We start from the raw sequence: 17,577 nt of genomic DNA, 5'->3' as shown, positions 1-17,577 counted from the left end.
TTAAATTGGTGTTGGCCGTTTGATTTTGTGAAAGAAGAAGAGGATGAAATAGAAACTGGTTATATACAATTTAAAACAACATTATATCAGAAAAACAAGGATGGCTGGGTGGTAAAGATTGTTGACGGGTAGAAAGAGGTCGTGGGTTCGAGTCCCGGCCGTGGCGTTTTTTTTAAGCTTCTCTTCAAAGGTTGTAACATTTATTATTATCATTATTATTAATTTTGTTGTTATTATTATTATGATTAATCATTATTATTTCTATCATTAGTGTTATGAATATTATTATCACTACTAAAATTAATATTGATATCATTATTACTAGTATTATAATTATTATTATTATCATCTTAATTATAAGCATCATAACTGTTATTAGTATTATATTTTATATTAAGAGTATTATTAATTATTGTTATTGTTATGTTAATATTAATATTATGATTGTTATTATTATCATTTTAGTTAGTACTATGTAATATCACTAAGTACTAATAGTATTATTATTATTATTATTATCATGGATATGAATATGATTATTATTATTATTATTATTATTATTGTTATTATTATTATTATTATTATTATTATTATTATTATTATTATTATTGTTATTACGAAAATAACACAAACTATTACTATTATCATTAATATTAGTATTAATATCTTTTTATAAATAATAGAAGTGTTAATATTGACATAAGTAATATTATTATCACGAATATCATTATATAAATACTAAAATCAATATCATGACTATCATTAACAGAAAAATCAATATTGTTACAAGTATTATAATTAATGTCACTATTATTATTACTATGATTCTTATTATAATTATTATTATAAGTAATGTTATTATTAATATTATCATTATAATCAAATACAACTTTTAATTACTATATCATTAAGTATAAAACTATACTCATAAGTAATATTACATATAAGTATGAATATATTATATTAACAATTTTTGTATAAATATTCACATAAAACAAATTAGATATTTTTAATATATATATATATATATATATATATATATATATATATATATATATATATATATATATATATATATATATATATATATATATATATATAATAACCATTTTCAAATATATATATACAAATTAAAATAAATAATATATAAAGTTATAATATATGAAATTTTTCGATTACGATTATATGTATTAATGAATACATAAATGATATAGGTTCGTGAATCCCAGGCCAACCCTGCATTGTTCAATATCGTCATATGTATTTTTACTACAAAATACAGTATTATGAGTTTCATTTGCTCCCTTTTTAAATGCTTTTGCAATATATATTTTTGGGACTGAGAATACATGCGCTGCTTTTATAAATGTTTTACGTAATAGACACAAGTACTCAAAACTACATTCTATGGTTGGATTATTAGACCGAATATCACCCCTTTAGCTTGGTAACCTAAGAATTAGGGAACAGTACCCCTAATTGATGCGAATCCTAAAGATAGATCTATGGGCCTAACAAACCCCATCTGAGGTACGGATGCTTTAGTACTTCGACTTATTATTATACAGATGAGAGGATTCTATTTTTGGGATATTCTATATGCATCTTGTTAATGTCGGTTACCAGGTGTTCACCATATGAATGATTTTACCTTAATGCAGACGAGAGGATTCTGCTTGAGGATTATGTTATAAAAAGAAAATCTTGTGGTCTATTAAAATTATGGAAATGATTGATTACGATAAATTTATAAACTCACCAACCTTTTGGTTGACACTTTTAAGCATGTTTATTCTCAGGTATGAAAGAAATCTTCCGCTGTGCATTTGCTCATTTTAAAGATATTACATGGATTCGTTCATGGCATATTTCAAAAGACGTTGCATTCAAGTCATTGAGTTCAATAAAGATTATTATTAAATAAATGACAGATTAGGTCATTTATAGTTTGGATATTATGAAATGGTATGCACGCCTGTCAACTTTCGATGTAAAAAAAGTTTGTCTTTTAAAAACGAATGCAATGTTTGTAAAATGTATCATATAGAGGTCAAATACCTCGCAGTGTATCCATATGTTATTGTATTCGTCCTTATAGATTATGGCGGGTTGCTTCAGAAATCTCGTGGTCAAATGCGATTAAACTATTTTTCTGAATACTATTTTTCAGATACTATGTTACGCTATTTAAAACTGTGGTTTACAAACAAGAGAAATAAAACTCGACATGGTATTGTCTATGAACATTTAAAAGTTGACATGGTATTGTCTACGAATATTTGAAATTTGACATGATAGTGTCTACAAACATTTGAAACAAGACACAGTGTTTTCTACAAACTTTAAATATGAAACCATTGTGGTTTCATACACTGTAATTGGTCACTTAAACTTGTATTTTGCAAACAGGAGAAACAAAATATTTTTGACTGTCATACACAACTGAACTTAACATTGATGTACACAAACAGACTAAACGTGACAAACGTTGTCTGCAAACTTTTAATATTAAACCTTAGTGGTCTTTCACTAATAAACATTTTCTGAAAATCGTTTCTTAAATATACTGTATTGTTTATCTAAAACCTGTAGATTCACTCAACATTATTGTTGACCCGTTTTGCGTGTTTTATTCTCAGGTATTAATTGCTTCCGCTGTAAAACATTGCTGTTACGTAGAAGTCAAGCCAAGTACTGGGACTAGAGTTAAAATTCCGTTAATCGATTTTGACGGGGTGTTATATGCATCGTAATAGCTTAATGATATAATGAATGTGATTTTATCATAACTAATTTTTTTACGTGATTTTTCAACGGTCGTGGGCCAAAAACCTAGTATAAGATATAATAATAATAATAATAATAATAATAATAATAATAATAATAATAATAATAATAATAATAATAATAATAATAATAATAATAATAATAATAATAATAATAATAATGCCATGGTTAATTTGTGGTGACTTTAATGAGATAAGATCTCAATCCGAGCGATTTAATTATGTTTTTCAATAGCAATTAGGCCATTAGATTCAACGATTTCATCAACAGTTCGTGTTTAACTGACATTCCTCGCGTGGGGGGGGGGGGGGGGGGGGGTGGGGGGTGGGGGGTGGGGTTTTCAAGAGTTTGTGGCAATAGCATCAAGTTTAGTAAACTTAATAGATTTTTGATATCGGAGGAATTCAATCTTTGTTGGCCTAGTTTGTCTGCTACGGTTCTCGAAAGAAAACATTTAGATCATGCTCCTATAATTCTCAGAAATAATCTTATGGACTATGGCCCTAAACCTATTAGAGTCTTCAACGAATGGCTCAAAATCGGATGGTGTTGATGAGCTAGTGGTTAAAAAACATGGTATTCGAATGTCAGTGGGTCAAGACCAGACTATGTACTAAGAAATAAGCTTAAAGAGGTTAAACTTGAACTCAAGAAGTGCAGTGCGATATTAGGGAATTTAGAGGAAGAAATACAGAAAAATTTGAAGGCAACCAATGATTGGGAGAAAACTGAAGAAAGTAGAGTGCTTACTGAAAGTGAAAGGAGTGTTGGTTGAATAAAAAGAAATTATGGTTAGCTAAATAGAAAATCCAAGTTAACATGCTAAAACAAAAGGCTAGAGTTAAATGGACCTTAGAAGGAGATGAAAACTCAAAATATTTCCACAATTGTATCAAAAGAAATGCGAATAAAAACATGATCTGAGGGTTACAAATAAATGAAGTTTGTCTGATAAACCTTCGAAAATAAAAGAGGAAGTATACAGCTATTTTTCCTCTATTTTCAAAGTAAACGACTATGGCAGTGGTTCTTTTATTTTCCACGAACCGTGTATTAGTGATGATGATAATGCACTCCTGGAGTGTAAATTCAGTGGGAAAGAAGTATGGGAGGCGATTCAAAGTTGCAGGAGCTCAAAAGCATCGGGGCTCGACGGTTTCAACATGAAATTCTTTAAAATGTTTTGGTGGTTAATAAAAACTGATTTGATTTTCGATTGGTTCTAGAATTATATGAAAATCTCCAAGGGTTGCAACGCCTCGTTTGGCACCTTAATCCCTAAAGACGACAACCCTCTCGGCCTTATAGACTTCTGTCCTATTAGTCTTATTGAAAGTGTCTATAAAGTTATATCAAAAGTCCTTTCTATTCGTGTGTCAAAAGTCATACACAAATAAATCGAGGTAGAGCAGAGTGCATTTATAGGAGGGAGATATATTCTTGATGGTGTTCTAATCGCAAATGAAGTTATAGGTGAGTTGAGACGTGAAAAAAGAAAGGTTCTTATTTTTAAGGTCGATTTTGAGAAGGCGTTTGATTGTCTAAAATGGGACTTCATCATATACACAATGAAGAATTTAGGATTTGGTGAAAAATGGATCAAATGAATTTTTACTTCCCTTTCGTCTACTTCCATCTCAATTCTTGTTAACGGTTCACCAACAAGAGAGTTTGAGCCGGAAAAGGGTGTAAAGCAATGTGATTTGATATCACTGTTCCTCTTTATAATAGCCGCGGAAGGGTTGAATATGTTAGTTCAAAGCATTGGTGAACTTAAAGGTGTATATGTTGGCCAAGAAAGGGTGGTAGTCTCACATTAACAATACGCCGATAATATGATCCTTTTTGATGAATAGAGCTCAATCAACTTAGGTAATATCATGAAACTCCTTAAATGTTTCGAAAAGCTCTCGGGTCTCAAAGTTAATTTCCAAAAGAGTAGTTTATATAGTGTCGGGGTTGACAACTGTGAGCTTAACAATTTGGCCGAGAGGTGTAACTGCTCACCTAGTTCTTTTCCACTAAAATATCTAAGTCTCCCTCTCGGCGTAAAAATGAGCAAGGCATGTTTGTGGCAACCGGTTTATTGATAAGTTCAAAAAAAGATTATCGGAATGAAAATCTAAATCAGTATCTTTTGGTGGGCGGTTAACCATAATTCTCTTTGGGTCAAGGTCATTTCTAGTATTTACTGGTCAGGTGGAGGGTTAGATGTTGCTAACAATGATAGGTTTCGACATAGCGCCTCAACTTGGAGTATCATCATTAAAGAGGGTTTGGTAATTGATGCAAAAGTAATTGGATTCACATCATCTTTCGTCAAAAAAATTGGTAACTGGCACACTGTTAAAATCTGGCATGATCAATGGTGGTGACATCAAATTAAAAGATAAATACAACAGGCTATTCACTTTGGAATGTGTCAAGGACGTGTTTATTGCAGATTGAATTATAAAAATGGACAATAACACCACCTTCTGTTGGAACTGGGCTGGGCCCATTAGAGGTCTATCATAAATTTTTTTTTTTTTTTTTTACGGCGAAAAATTGAATTGTAGGCAAATATGAGTTGTAGGCATTAACTATGGATTTATCAAATGTTCAAATCAATAGTAATGCAAGTGATTCCTGAAAATATGTACTTGAACCTTATGGTATTTTAAAAATAAAATGTCTATCTTTGCTTATTGATGGAACGAATTCGACCTTCAAGTCTCACTTTAAAACTCTCATAAGTAAAGCAATTCGTTTAAAAGTGAAAATCTTTATATGGAGAGCAAAACAATTAAGATTACCGGTCAGGATCGAACTAGATAAACGAAACATCAATTAATCCAGGTTCCTATGTTTCTTCTTCAACAAGAGTGGGAATTGGTTAATTCGACATATTAACTCGTATAGTTCTTATAGATAAAAGTATATAGTCAGCTTTAAATATAAATACTCGTTGGTTTCTTAGATGTAGGTTGCTTTTTCGATCGATTTGTCTAGTTTGGCTATCGTTGTAATCCTTCTTGTTGTATCCTTTCTCGTGATTTATATAATGCTTGCTTTTTAAAAATAAATAAATAAATATAATAATAATAATAATAATAATAATAATAATAATAATAATAATAATAATAATAAAATATGATTTATTAATTAACACATATTTTTTATTTCATGTTAACATGAATGTTTATTTAAAATTGTATAATTTAAAATTGTACCGTACAATATGTTAATGAATGATTTATGGTAGATTAAGTAAAATAATTATCATCATCCTTTATTTAATGATAACAAGCGTATATTCTACAATAAATTAATATTTTATAGATATTTTATTAAAGATTAAAGAACGAACACACTTCTATAATGAAAAGGTTACAAGGGTGGGTAATATGAGTATGGGTCCCACACGATGTGTCACATGTCCGTTATCGTTTGTGAGGTTTTCTAACACTTCTTGAAAGTGGGTCCTCATGGACCATGGTCATGTAAAAAAACGTGCTAATTTACACTTTCACACACGTTATTATCAATAAACAAGCTATTAAAGTAACACTACTTGCGGTCGGTTACTAATTTAGTAAGATAACGTGAATATAAAAACTCTTTGTATTGAATATATTAAGGGTTTGTAGTGTTTAACTAGTGGATAAAGTAGGTACTAGGTAACTTAATTGTATTGATCAAATATTTAACTTCTAAATAATAGCCATTACAAAAACGAGTAATAAAGTAATGAGAATAATTCTCACTTGATTGCATTGTATACTTGATTGCATTGTATAGGGCAAATTTCATAAAAAAAGAACATAAACAGATTAAAAGATCGATAAAGGGAGCATGAGATTGTAACTCTTTAATTTGGTAAACTAGCATTTCATATTCTCCATCCTTTTATTAAATTAACCCTAATAATTTATTAAAGAACCCTCAATCCTGACGCAAGAAAACGAATTTCAATTCGACTTTCCAGCTTCTAATCTGACGGCGCCGGAGATTTAAGATGGGAAGATCACAGTATAAGATGAACGAAGACGGATGGTTTTTTAAGGGTAGAAACAACCGTAAGAAAGCGGAACCTATATCTAATCCTTACAAAAAACCAGCGGCTAGGGTTTCATATTCCACGTTTTTTGTCACAAACTAGTTACAGAACGACCTGCGCGTTGCTGCGAGTGCGTTTTGGTTGGTCTGTTTTTGTAGTCGATTAGTAGTGAGTCATAAGTTAATATTATTCGATAGCGTCATGCTTAGCGCTAAATATTTACATGAACAAAACGACTGTGTCACGCGTTGCAGCGAGTAAAACCACATGTTATTGTGGGACATCATTAACGATGAATTAGAAAACTTCAAAAGAAACAATTAAAGAAAAATAATGATAATGTTGTAATAAAGAATTAATTCTTTTCATGTTTTTATTAGTTAGTATATTTATTAGATTAGTTGGTTGTGTACACTAAGATTTTAAAATATGCCAGAAAAAAACCACAAAAAGAAAAAGAAAAACAACCACAAAAAGATTAAAAAAAAAAAAAAAATCCACAAAAAGAAGAAAAAAACAACCACAAAAAGAGTGGGTAGAGTTTGTTGTCGTTTTCACTACTAAAAGATAAAATTGTATATGGATTAAAAAGTGATGGGTGAAATCACCTTTCACTATTTACACCTTAATAACTTATTAAATTTGTTTGTAACACAATTATTTCAGATTGGGGAGTACAATATTACACGAAACCCGTTTGAACCGACCCATTCAACCCGATTGATTAATAGTATAACTTTTTGTTTAAACAAATTCACCCGATTAAACTGTATTAGGATCAAATTAACTCGATTAACTGTAATTATAATCATAATTGTTCTCCCTGATTCCAGTCATCTCCTTCTTTACCCCTTCTCTGCTACCTGAACTAAAGATTGATAGACAAAGTCAATGGGTAACAATAGTATTATTCCCCCAAAGCAACCATTTTTTTGCTTAAAATGGCCATGGGATATCAATTCAAACCCTAACACTACTTCCAACACTACCAAACCCCTAAATTCATGTTCATCAGGACCTCCATGGCTATTCAAATCATTCCAAACAATCGGTTCACTCGCTTCAACACTAGTCGATTCCATCTCGAACCCACAAACCAAAACCCCGATTCGGGCTTCATCAACCAAGAGTTTGAATTGTGAAGATCAAGGGGAATTAGAGCAGAGAGCGTTGGCTTGTGCTTTGACTAATGGGAAAGATGCAACTGTTATCGAATTTTACTCTCCGAAATGTAGTCTTTGTAATTCAATGGTTGATTTTGTTGGTCATGTTGAGAATAAGAATGCTGATTGGCTTAACATTGTTATGGTTGATGCTGAGAATGATAAATGGTTGCCTGAGGTACTATGCACTCTACCTGTTCGACGAAATGCCTTGTCATGATCAAACCAGTTTGGGGTCGGTTATGTAAACAACTCTAATGTAAAAAAGGATAGAAGTGACACATGGCAACTTATACATAAAAACTTAAGCACGTGATGCACGTAATCACAAATTGTCACATGTCAATTTTTAGATCGTCTCTCTAGTTAATGTTTAGCATTACAGTTAACCAATTTTTACTTTGTTCTTTGATATTTGTGTGTTTCATTTGGTTTTATGCAGTTGCTTCATTATGACATAAAGTATGTTCCATGTTTTGTATTGTTGGACAAGGATGGAAATGCGCTTGCAAAGACTGGCGTTCCAAGCAGCCGGCTTCATGTAGTTGCAGGTGTTTCTCATCTACTTAAATTGAAGCGATCGTCACATAGATAAACTGTTACGATGCGTCAGTAGTTTCATCTTTCGAGAACTATACTACCGAATATTTTCCTTCTTGTACATTATGAATATCAAATATTTGAAATTGAATTACTACAATGTTATTTGAATTAGCACAATATTTTGTTTGCATATACAATCATTTGATCATTGAGTTGTAGATTTCACAAAATTAAAACTTACAATAATAAATTACTATTATGAATATCAAATGGAGTCATTGAGATTTTAGGAGTTCTTGAAGAATGTTTCTTCCTTCATTCAAGGTATCCAAGTGAGAAACTTCAGAAGCCCATATATTCTGCAGCGGGAGCAATGTCATGTCCAACCTTTGTAAACGGTCCACCGCTAATTGATTCATATCATTCGAATTCAACACAGTACCAACAATATTCTGCAAATAGAGAAAAAATGAATGAATATTACAAGGTTTATCATGTGTAAGGCATTAAATTACTGAACTATACTCTCAATTACTCACCCAAGTGTTGCTGGAACAAGCTTGGAGAACTATGGACTTGAGAAACTGCTCATCGGATCCACTAACAACGTTGTCTGAATTAGTAGAAAGTGCAACATCTAGACATGAAGAATCAGTCATGGACCCATTGTTCTTCATTACAATTGTGCCATGCTGATCTAGAATCTTGTTAATGTGTGAAACATCGTCTGTTTTCTTGTTTGATTTATTTAAACTTCTTCTCAAACGTAAACTAAATAAAGCCACTGCCCTCTCATTATCAGTCCAGCAACAGCATGAAGATGATCCATCGTCTATGCAGAAAATATGAAAAGAAAAAGGAGTTGATATCTTTGTATTTATTAAACATACACATCAATTAGTAAATCGTATTCAATCTAGCAATAAACAAGAAGCATACCCATTATGAAACCGGCAAGTGGAATTTTCAAAGAAGTCGATTCTGAGTTATCAGTGGAGAACGAATGTACAAGCTTACGATTCTTTTCCAGTACCAAGACATAAATTGCCACAACCTGCAACATAGTCCACCAAATTTCATGTTATATTTATCGCTATTAGGAAAAAACATAAAATAAAATTACACGTTATTATGTTATATATTGTATATTGTATATATAAAGTTACAGCAAACATAATTAGAGATGACACTAACTAAATGGCTATGTAATGACCTACTTTGCAATGCAGTCGTAGTTGTTTATGGTCTGAAAACTGCATAATTTCAGATATTAAAGTTGCAGGACCAGTTGATAATGAATCAGTCTCCACAACTGATTTAACAGATGCGAGATCCCATTCGTTACTCCGTTTGTTATCATCAACGACTATGGAATTGATTTCAATGAAAGATGCAGCTGTCAATTTGAGAACGTCCCCTTCACTGATACAACATGATTAAGTTGGTAAGAAATTATGAATTAAGAGAAAATTCCAAGTTTCAAAAATGATAGAGAAAACATCAAATATTAAAAAATACAAAATGTTAGTAGATTGAGGTTGACACGTAGTCACGTACACTGATAAAAGAACACGATAAAAGCTAGCTTTGATGCCTGGTCCAAAACCAATTGGATAACTGTGTTCACTTAAGCTGCTATAAATCTTCACCTGAAATGTGGTCAGAAATGAGAGAAAATTACTGTAGGAGTCCAAAAGGAGAACACAATGTAAAACAGAAAATAGCATTTACCAAGTCTTTTTCGTCGACTAAAACATGAATACACATGTTGTTTGTCAGTCCAGGACCGATACGATGATGGGCCCCATGAGCTTCATGAACAGCCACCACGTGTCCTTGCACAGATAATAAACTCCCGACAGGCAAATTATTAGCACCAAAGGTCCCAGATGATGTTGATGCGTCCATCATGGTTCGAGGACTCTTATAACTATCCAATAAGCCTTTAATAGATTTAGTTGGTTTTATAAGATCTTGTTTTAGTTCTCTGAGTTTGAGACCTAAGAAGTGTGAATAGTCAGCTGACAGACGTAAATGAATATCTGGACAAATCTCACGGCATCCATCAATGGTTCGTGCAGTAATAGGACAAGTTGGCTCCACAGAGAACGAAACATTCCAGAAATGTGTTTGAGGATTCACAAATGCTTTACAGTCCTTTGCAGTACATATTGGATCTTTGTCGTGGTGCTTTAGTAAGTAATAGCCACCAATCCTCATCGACTGCATGGAGCGACATATTATATTTCATATTAGATATAAAAATTAGCCTTGGTGGATAGACAAAGGTTATGAACACTGTTGTAAAAGTCGGCCGAAGTGTCGGTTTGAGGACTAGCCCGTCCCGAGTCGCTCAAAAACGTATTAAAAGTCGGTCAACACTAAAAATTCGGGTCAAAGTCAGTCTAAGTCGGGTATGTGTCAGGGTATGTGTCAGTCAAAGTTAGGGCAAAAATTATTTTTTTTTTAAATCAGATGTTTTGCCATATATCTATGTTTGAAATATATATGTTGTATGTTTGATAAATTTATGTGTAATAAATATGTATAAATTTATTTTTTACTAAAAGTCAACGTTGGTCAGCGCCTCACGACTTTTACAACCTTGGTTATGAATGGGCCAACCTCATACTTGCAGATGCTATCAGACTTGAATTCGAGGAGCAACTTCCTTGCACTTTTGCTGCATGAAGAATCCTCCTCCATATTGGCTACTTTAAATTCATGAAGAACAAGTTAAATTACTCCAATTGTTGTTATAAAAATATTAAAATATAGACTTAACTATAAAGAACGTTTCAAATTGTCGGAAACATTACTTTCAGAGTCATGGAAAACTGAAGTGGAAGCTTGTTCTTTTGTACACCTTTTAAACGTTGCATTATCCGGATATTCTCCTCCATCAGATGATTCGATCAGATCTCTCATTTTACTATGAAGAATTAAATACCAGGGAAGAACCCTGGCTTCAGCATAAACGCTGTTTAATAACACATTATCACCTGGAAACTGAGAATAAAAAAACAGATTAAACGTGCATGAATGAAAAAAAAAAAAAAAAAAAAAAAAAATCATTAGTAGTTGCTAATTTTCCTATACTCCCTACCAGAAGAATAAGATGGGTGAGTAGAACGAGGTTGGGTAACTAGTCATATTCAGTATCGTCAGGTTATGATCCTCAAACACTTTTTTTGTCCAGTTTTCATGTATAATTGATGTGTTACTTATGATACAAAATTATTGATATTTAATAAAAACAATAAAAAACACACCTTTTGTTGTAGAGGAAATTTGTGTACTAACAAAAGCAGGTGGAATCTTCCGCTTTCCAACTCATTGAAATTCTCCTTCGTATCCTTGCTTGGACATAAGATACGATTTCTTAATTTTGCATCTTTCATATAACAATGAACATAAAGGGAGATCCTTTTTGTCCCAGTTATATTAAAATGGTTAAAAATGTTTCCACATGAAAACGGCTCATTATCGAGTGATTCTAACTGTTCCAGTTGTCGAGGATATCCTTCCATTACAACAGTAAAGTCGTTCATCTGATGATATTATACAAATAAGGGGAATACAGAGTTGTATATTAGCAACAAAAAAAAAAAAAAAAAAATAAGCAGCTATCTACTAATATAGAACAGATTAAAAAGATGTAATTACCTCATATATGTCCTTAATGCTCCAAACCGAAGAAAGATCAGGTATAACAATATCAATGCTACCCGTTGCATCAACTAATTGCAGTTTTCCAGAGTATTCTGAAATCTACAAACAAAATGCACTACCACAATCAAAAATATATTAAATTCAACCTAACTTTGACCAACTCAGACTGACTTTGACCTGACTTTTTAGCGTTGACTGACTAATTAGACGTTTCTGGGCGAAACAGGACGGGCTAGTCACCAAATGACTAGTTGGCCGAGATGGCCGCCGTTTACAACAGAGTAGATGGTTATTTACATGGGCATGTACTTTAAATGATCAAATACCTAGTACTAATATTTAATTTACAAGAGATAAGGAAACTAACTTGCCTTTAAATTTCCAAGCAAAACAACATTCATATCATCACTTTTCAGAATTTTACTAATAGGCTGATCATAAGATTTCCCTCCACAAAATAAACTACTATATGACACGTCCGTTTCATAATCCGTCTCACTTTTAAATAAACCTTTTAAGAACATTCCCTCACACCGACTGATGAAATTGGAAATGGGCACAACCTGAAAGAAATAACAAACTGTTTAAAAAAGATGCTCAAATAACAAACTGTTACAAGATTTATAACTGCCAAAACATACCAATTTTGAAGGGTGGTAATCGATTTTCTTGCCACAGCCCGATGACTCATGCAAACAATACTCTGAGAGAACTCCATGCTGCCAAACGATGCACGTACTTAATGATCCCTAACTACTAATTACTCGATATAAATTTGGTGTTTCAATTGAAGAGTTTGAAAATTAGTATACCCGGAATCGGAACAATGATAAAGGCAAACACGAACTGGAATATTTCTGAACTAATCCTTCCAACTACAAAACACCATTAATGCTTGTTTCAGCTTAACACAAAGTTTGCTAAGGTATCAAAAACATTGTAAAATAATAATAAGAGTACTTATCCACGGAAAGAGCCCGTAAAAACTAAAATACTCAATTTCATGATAAACATTACATGTTTCGATCCTAAGATCTCCATGTCAGTGAGAATCCCAGCAAACTTTTTTCTAAAAGATGAAACTACAAGCAACACCCTGAGGAAAAAAAAAGAAGAAACGTTTGAAAGATGAGTACTTGAATGCCAAAAAAGGAAGGTAAAAACTACAACGAAATTCACATGTTATTACCATAATCTAGATGAAAATGTAAGCGACTCAATAAACTTCCTAAGAAGACTTCGAGATTGTAAGACTTGATAGCATCTATACCAAACCAACAATAAACATGTTAAATACTGTTCTAAACATTAACCATTAACCATAACAATAAAAAAAAAAAAAACTTTATCAACACTAACCTGCTTTCGGTTGGGGAAAACACATTAACACGAATGCTAGTCCTATAGCAAGATCCCAATATCTTGACTTTCGTCCAAGCAAATTTTGGATCTTCCACATGAAAATTTCTCAATGTTATCTATAACAAAAAATATCCATATATCAGAAACATATAACATCCCTATGTGTAACTGGGTTGTTTGGGATTTATTCCCTTATAAGCTTTTTGCTTACTTTTTAGAGCAGAAGATATACATACTTATTCTTTAAGCAGATAATCATTTTTAAATAAAAAAATCCCAAACACTCCCTAATAATAATCTAATATACATACAATTGCACCGGTTCTTAAACTGTGTGGCATAGAGAGATGATTATCTGTAAGCAACAACAATACATTTTGATCCAATTCGATAACCATTCCCTGCATGTATGTTGCAGTAATACATCCAGTGTAAACATTGCATAATCCCTTTCTTGCATTAACGCCATTTTTACCGGTAGACGTAGGAATATGAATAACAGATTTCTCTGCAGTCACATACATCATTAAAGACTTTTCTTCTCCAAGAAAAACCATTTTTTTCTTCATACCAGAGATCAACAGAACACCTCCAACCAACCTCGATATAACAGGATACCATATCGAAGCAGGACCACAAAAATAAAGAGTAATAGTTTTCGAAAACTTATGATCGGCTCCTATTATATCTTGAAATGATATGACCTTATCCCTACAACTACATATTTCACATTCACAAACAGTAATCTCAGCAAGAAATCCATCAAGGCTTTTAGTACCGTTTTTGTTCGATGTACACGGCACATTCGCAACAGGGCTAATTGATTCCAGTAATCCATATATTAAACGATGAGGAACTATACCTTTTTCATAAACAGGGATAACAGAATTCAAATAAAACGCATTAAAATTCGGTACCGAAATTTGTTCGGACTGATCAATGCTCCACCTGATAATTTCTAACAATCCGCCGTGTGGTTTCGCCGGAACAAAATTCCAGGCAAGGACTCTGATTCTCCGGCCGATAATTCGAAGGTCAAATTTGAGAATATCACAACAAACGGCGCCGGAATGATCTGAGAATTTGAGACAGCTTGAGTTATGGCAGGAGAATGAAGGTAGGGTTAGGGTTAGGGTTCCGATGAGTAATGTTGGATGGTTGTCTAGAGGTTTTAGGATGTTGTTACTGTTAGGGTTTTGTGAATCGGACGGCTGAGTGTTGTTTTTGGTGGGAGCGTGAATCGGAGGGTTGACGGAGAGAGATGATGCGCCGGTGAGTGGACGGAGACGGTGGAGTAGGTCGGAGATTGAAATGAGGTTTACTGAAGTATCTTCTTCCATGGTGAGAACCTTTCTAGAATTTAGCGGGAAAAATATTAACTGGGGAGTACAATGACAGTTTGTTTAGGGATAAAATTTAGTTTTACCCTTAAATTATTTATGTTTAAATTGCTTAAAATATATAGATTGAAAAACTATAAACTCCTTGTTTGTGATTTTGTTATCTAGTATAGTCCGAGCCAGAGGCGAAACTAGGATTTTTTTCACCGGGGGCAAAAAAAAAATTTTAACCGTAGCAATTTTTTTGGACAAAATTTGAAGATTTTGGGCAAAAGTTGGAGATTTTGGGGCAAAATTTGAAGATTTTGGGGCAAAAGTTGAAGAATTTGGGGCAAAATTTGAAGGTTTTTGGGCAAAATATGTAGGTTTGGGGGCAAAAAAAAAATCCACTGGGAGCAAAGTCGAAAAACCCAAAATTTTTACACTGAAAAAAAAATCCACCAGGGGCGCCCGCCCCCCCCCCCCTGCCCCATACCATCTTCGCCCCTGGTCCGAGCATACTTAAGGAAGTGCAACTAGTCATTGAAGGTTCTCATTTTGACTTTGGAGCTAGAGTAATACTAAGACCACTAATAACCGAGCGTCTAAAACATTCCGTGAGATGATGTGGAGAAATTTTGACGGAGGGAAACGCTATTAAAGGGGCAACAATAATTAACTCATCAAGGTGTTAGCAATCTCACGGTTGATTGACACACCGACCAACCAATCGCAATTTAATAAAAATGTAATTTTATTATTGGTTTATTTTTTTTATTTTTATAATTCAACTTCCAACCAGATTTTACATGACCCTACAAATATTTGACAATAATTCGACCTTTTGGGTAATGAAGGTCAAATACAAGTATACAACCACAATCAAGAATTCATTTTTTTACCAAAAAGTGCATTGTTACAGTCAGGGTTAACAGTGGTCTAAGGGTCCCGTCTAATAATCGATAACCCTACATAATTAAAAAAAATTAAGATCCCTTCACTAATTTACATTGATATAAACTATGAATTGGAAGATACGTTTAATATCGAGTGAGTCAATGGAGTATCATAAAATGATACTGCACTTGGTATTTGGCCAAAAGGTGGAGAAAGATGTGCTTATTTGTTATTATAACTCACATGTCCTCCTTCTACCACTCTGCATAGGCAATATGGGACACAAGAGGACAATCTGATTTTGTATTTTATATTACATTACTAATTTTTTTTTTTTTTTTTTTTTTTTTGAAAGGCAAACTCACACACCCATCTAAATCTAACTCGAATATATACACCACGAATTGTCCTAAGCAGGACTCGAACCCTCAACCTCAAGGTTGTAAGGATGGCCTCGATACCGCCAAGCCATTGGCTCTTTGGTATATTACATTACTATTACAGTACCATCCTGCATATATCATCAAACTACAAACTTAGATTGGAATAGCAATGGAGTAATTTGTAATATAAAGTAATATAAAGGTAGGATACTTTGATGTTAGACGAGTCCACAATTTTTCAAAGTGCAATTTACAAACTACTGCTTCTACATTGCCAGACGTTCTAGCGTTGAAGTCAATCAATTGCCTCCGAAAAACTTTTATATCCAGTCAAAGCATAATCAGTTTCACCTACAAATGTATGTTTCCTCCTTCCTCGGATTATAAATGCACACCATCGATTTTGGTCACGCAGTCTTTAATGCGGTTGTGAGTTGTGACGATGATACTTGCATATTTTTGTAAGTGTTAATGGTGTGTAGTACAATCTACATTAAAAATAACATTCCAAAACATAACGTGGCTTATCAATATAGGTGGCAAAACAGGCAGAGGGTAGCTAAATGGCCTAACGGGTCAGACGAGCTGGTTGCACCTTTGACTGATATAAAAATATAAAATCCATCCTTGATCTTCATAAACAACAGTTACAACATACTGTATGTAATAAAGAAAAGGCTTATTTTTGGTAGAAAAACTAAAAATAACAACAATACTCAATTCCACTAAAGTGGAGTATATGGGAGGTTAGATGTAGACAGTCATTTCCTCTACCCTAAAGTAAAAGGGAAGTCATTCCTCCACCCACGGATACCTATCGGTCCCCAGGTAGAGGAAGTCGTCCCTCCCTATTCTGTAGAGCGGAGAGGCTGCTTCCTATGGACCTCCGACCAGAAAGAACCATTAATTCCGATATGTGGAGTAAAAATATACAAGTAAAGTTGATAAAATAGAAACTTTACCATGAATAATGTATACTCCAATACGATATGTATAGGTAAATAGAGCATGTAACAATATAATGTAATATAACATATAAGTAAAATAAGTGAGTGTCAAATATGCAAGTATAACAAGTCATGTAAGTACAATAAGTATACGTAAACATGTTGGTAAAAAGCATGTAGGTATAATATGCAGTATAAAATAGATGGTATACAATGTAAGCATAGACAAATAAGTATACTATGTTAGTATAAAAACATGTGATATGTAAGTACGTATAATTTAATTGCTATATAATGTAATACAAACATGTAGCCATATAGTGCAATAAAGCATGTGAATATACTACAATAAGTATAGATATATTATATATCCATAAAACATGTACAACTAATACGTAAAGTCCCACGAAAAAAAAAAAAGACATATATGAAGTGCACACAAGCAAGTAGGCAGGAAATATAATA

General features: G+C 32.8%; 2 protein-coding genes across 2 annotated transcripts; one reads left to right on the top strand and one right to left on the bottom strand.

Moving 5' to 3' along the window:
- The first annotated feature begins 7,609 nt into the window (after positions 1-7,609).
- Positions 7,610-8,593, top strand: LOC139866622 (thioredoxin-like protein HCF164, chloroplastic). Its single transcript, XM_071854912.1, has 2 exons — positions 7,610-8,167; positions 8,432-8,593. The coding sequence occupies exons 1-2, from the start codon at positions 7,718-7,720 to the stop codon at positions 8,582-8,584; spliced, it is 603 nt and encodes a 200-aa protein (XP_071711013.1). The 5' UTR covers positions 7,610-7,717; the 3' UTR covers positions 8,585-8,593.
- A 214-nt stretch (positions 8,594-8,807) lies between these two features.
- On the bottom strand, positions 8,808-14,906 carry LOC139868215 (CST complex subunit CTC1). Its single transcript, XM_071856546.1, has 17 exons — positions 13,878-14,906; positions 13,564-13,682; positions 13,394-13,468; positions 13,222-13,300; positions 13,017-13,079; positions 12,846-12,923; positions 12,576-12,767; positions 12,199-12,303; positions 11,805-12,083; positions 11,436-11,541; positions 11,158-11,267; positions 10,264-10,755; positions 10,090-10,181; positions 9,750-9,954; positions 9,472-9,586; positions 9,072-9,364; positions 8,808-8,984 (listed from the first exon to the last, which is right to left on the bottom strand). Exons 1-17 carry the CDS (start codon positions 14,904-14,906, stop codon positions 8,808-8,810), a joined length of 3,609 nt encoding a protein of 1,202 aa, XP_071712647.1.
- Positions 14,907-17,577: the final 2,671 nt, after the last annotated feature.

This window comes from Rutidosis leptorrhynchoides, chromosome 9, assembly GCF_046630445.1.
Source record: "Rutidosis leptorrhynchoides isolate AG116_Rl617_1_P2 chromosome 9, CSIRO_AGI_Rlap_v1, whole genome shotgun sequence".
Classification (NCBI taxonomy): domain Eukaryota; kingdom Viridiplantae; phylum Streptophyta; class Magnoliopsida; order Asterales; family Asteraceae; genus Rutidosis; species Rutidosis leptorrhynchoides.
The sequence above is the reverse complement of the archived record's forward strand: the minus strand, read 5'-3'. Positions and strand labels throughout refer to the sequence as shown.

Bases quoted from the DNA above. Each gene is read 5' to 3' on its own strand.
- LOC139866622 (XM_071854912.1), top strand. From the start codon at position 7,718: ATGGGTAACAATAGTATTATTCCCCCAAAGCAACCATTTTTTTGCTTA. The intron at 8,168-8,431 runs GTACTATGCACT...GGTTTTATGCAG, and splicing joins ATGATAAATGGTTGCCTGAG to TTGCTTCATTATGACATAAA.
- LOC139868215 (XM_071856546.1), bottom strand. From the start codon at position 14,906: ATGGAAGAAGATACTTCAGTAAACCTCATTTCAATCTCCGACCTACTC. The intron at 13,301-13,393 runs GTAATAACATGT...TTTTTTCCTCAG, and splicing joins ACATTTTCATCTAGATTATG to GGTGTTGCTTGTAGTTTCAT. The intron at 10,756-11,157 runs GTTGGCCCATTC...CGCTCCATGCAG, and splicing joins ATAGCATCTGCAAGTATGAG to TCGATGAGGATTGGTGGCTA.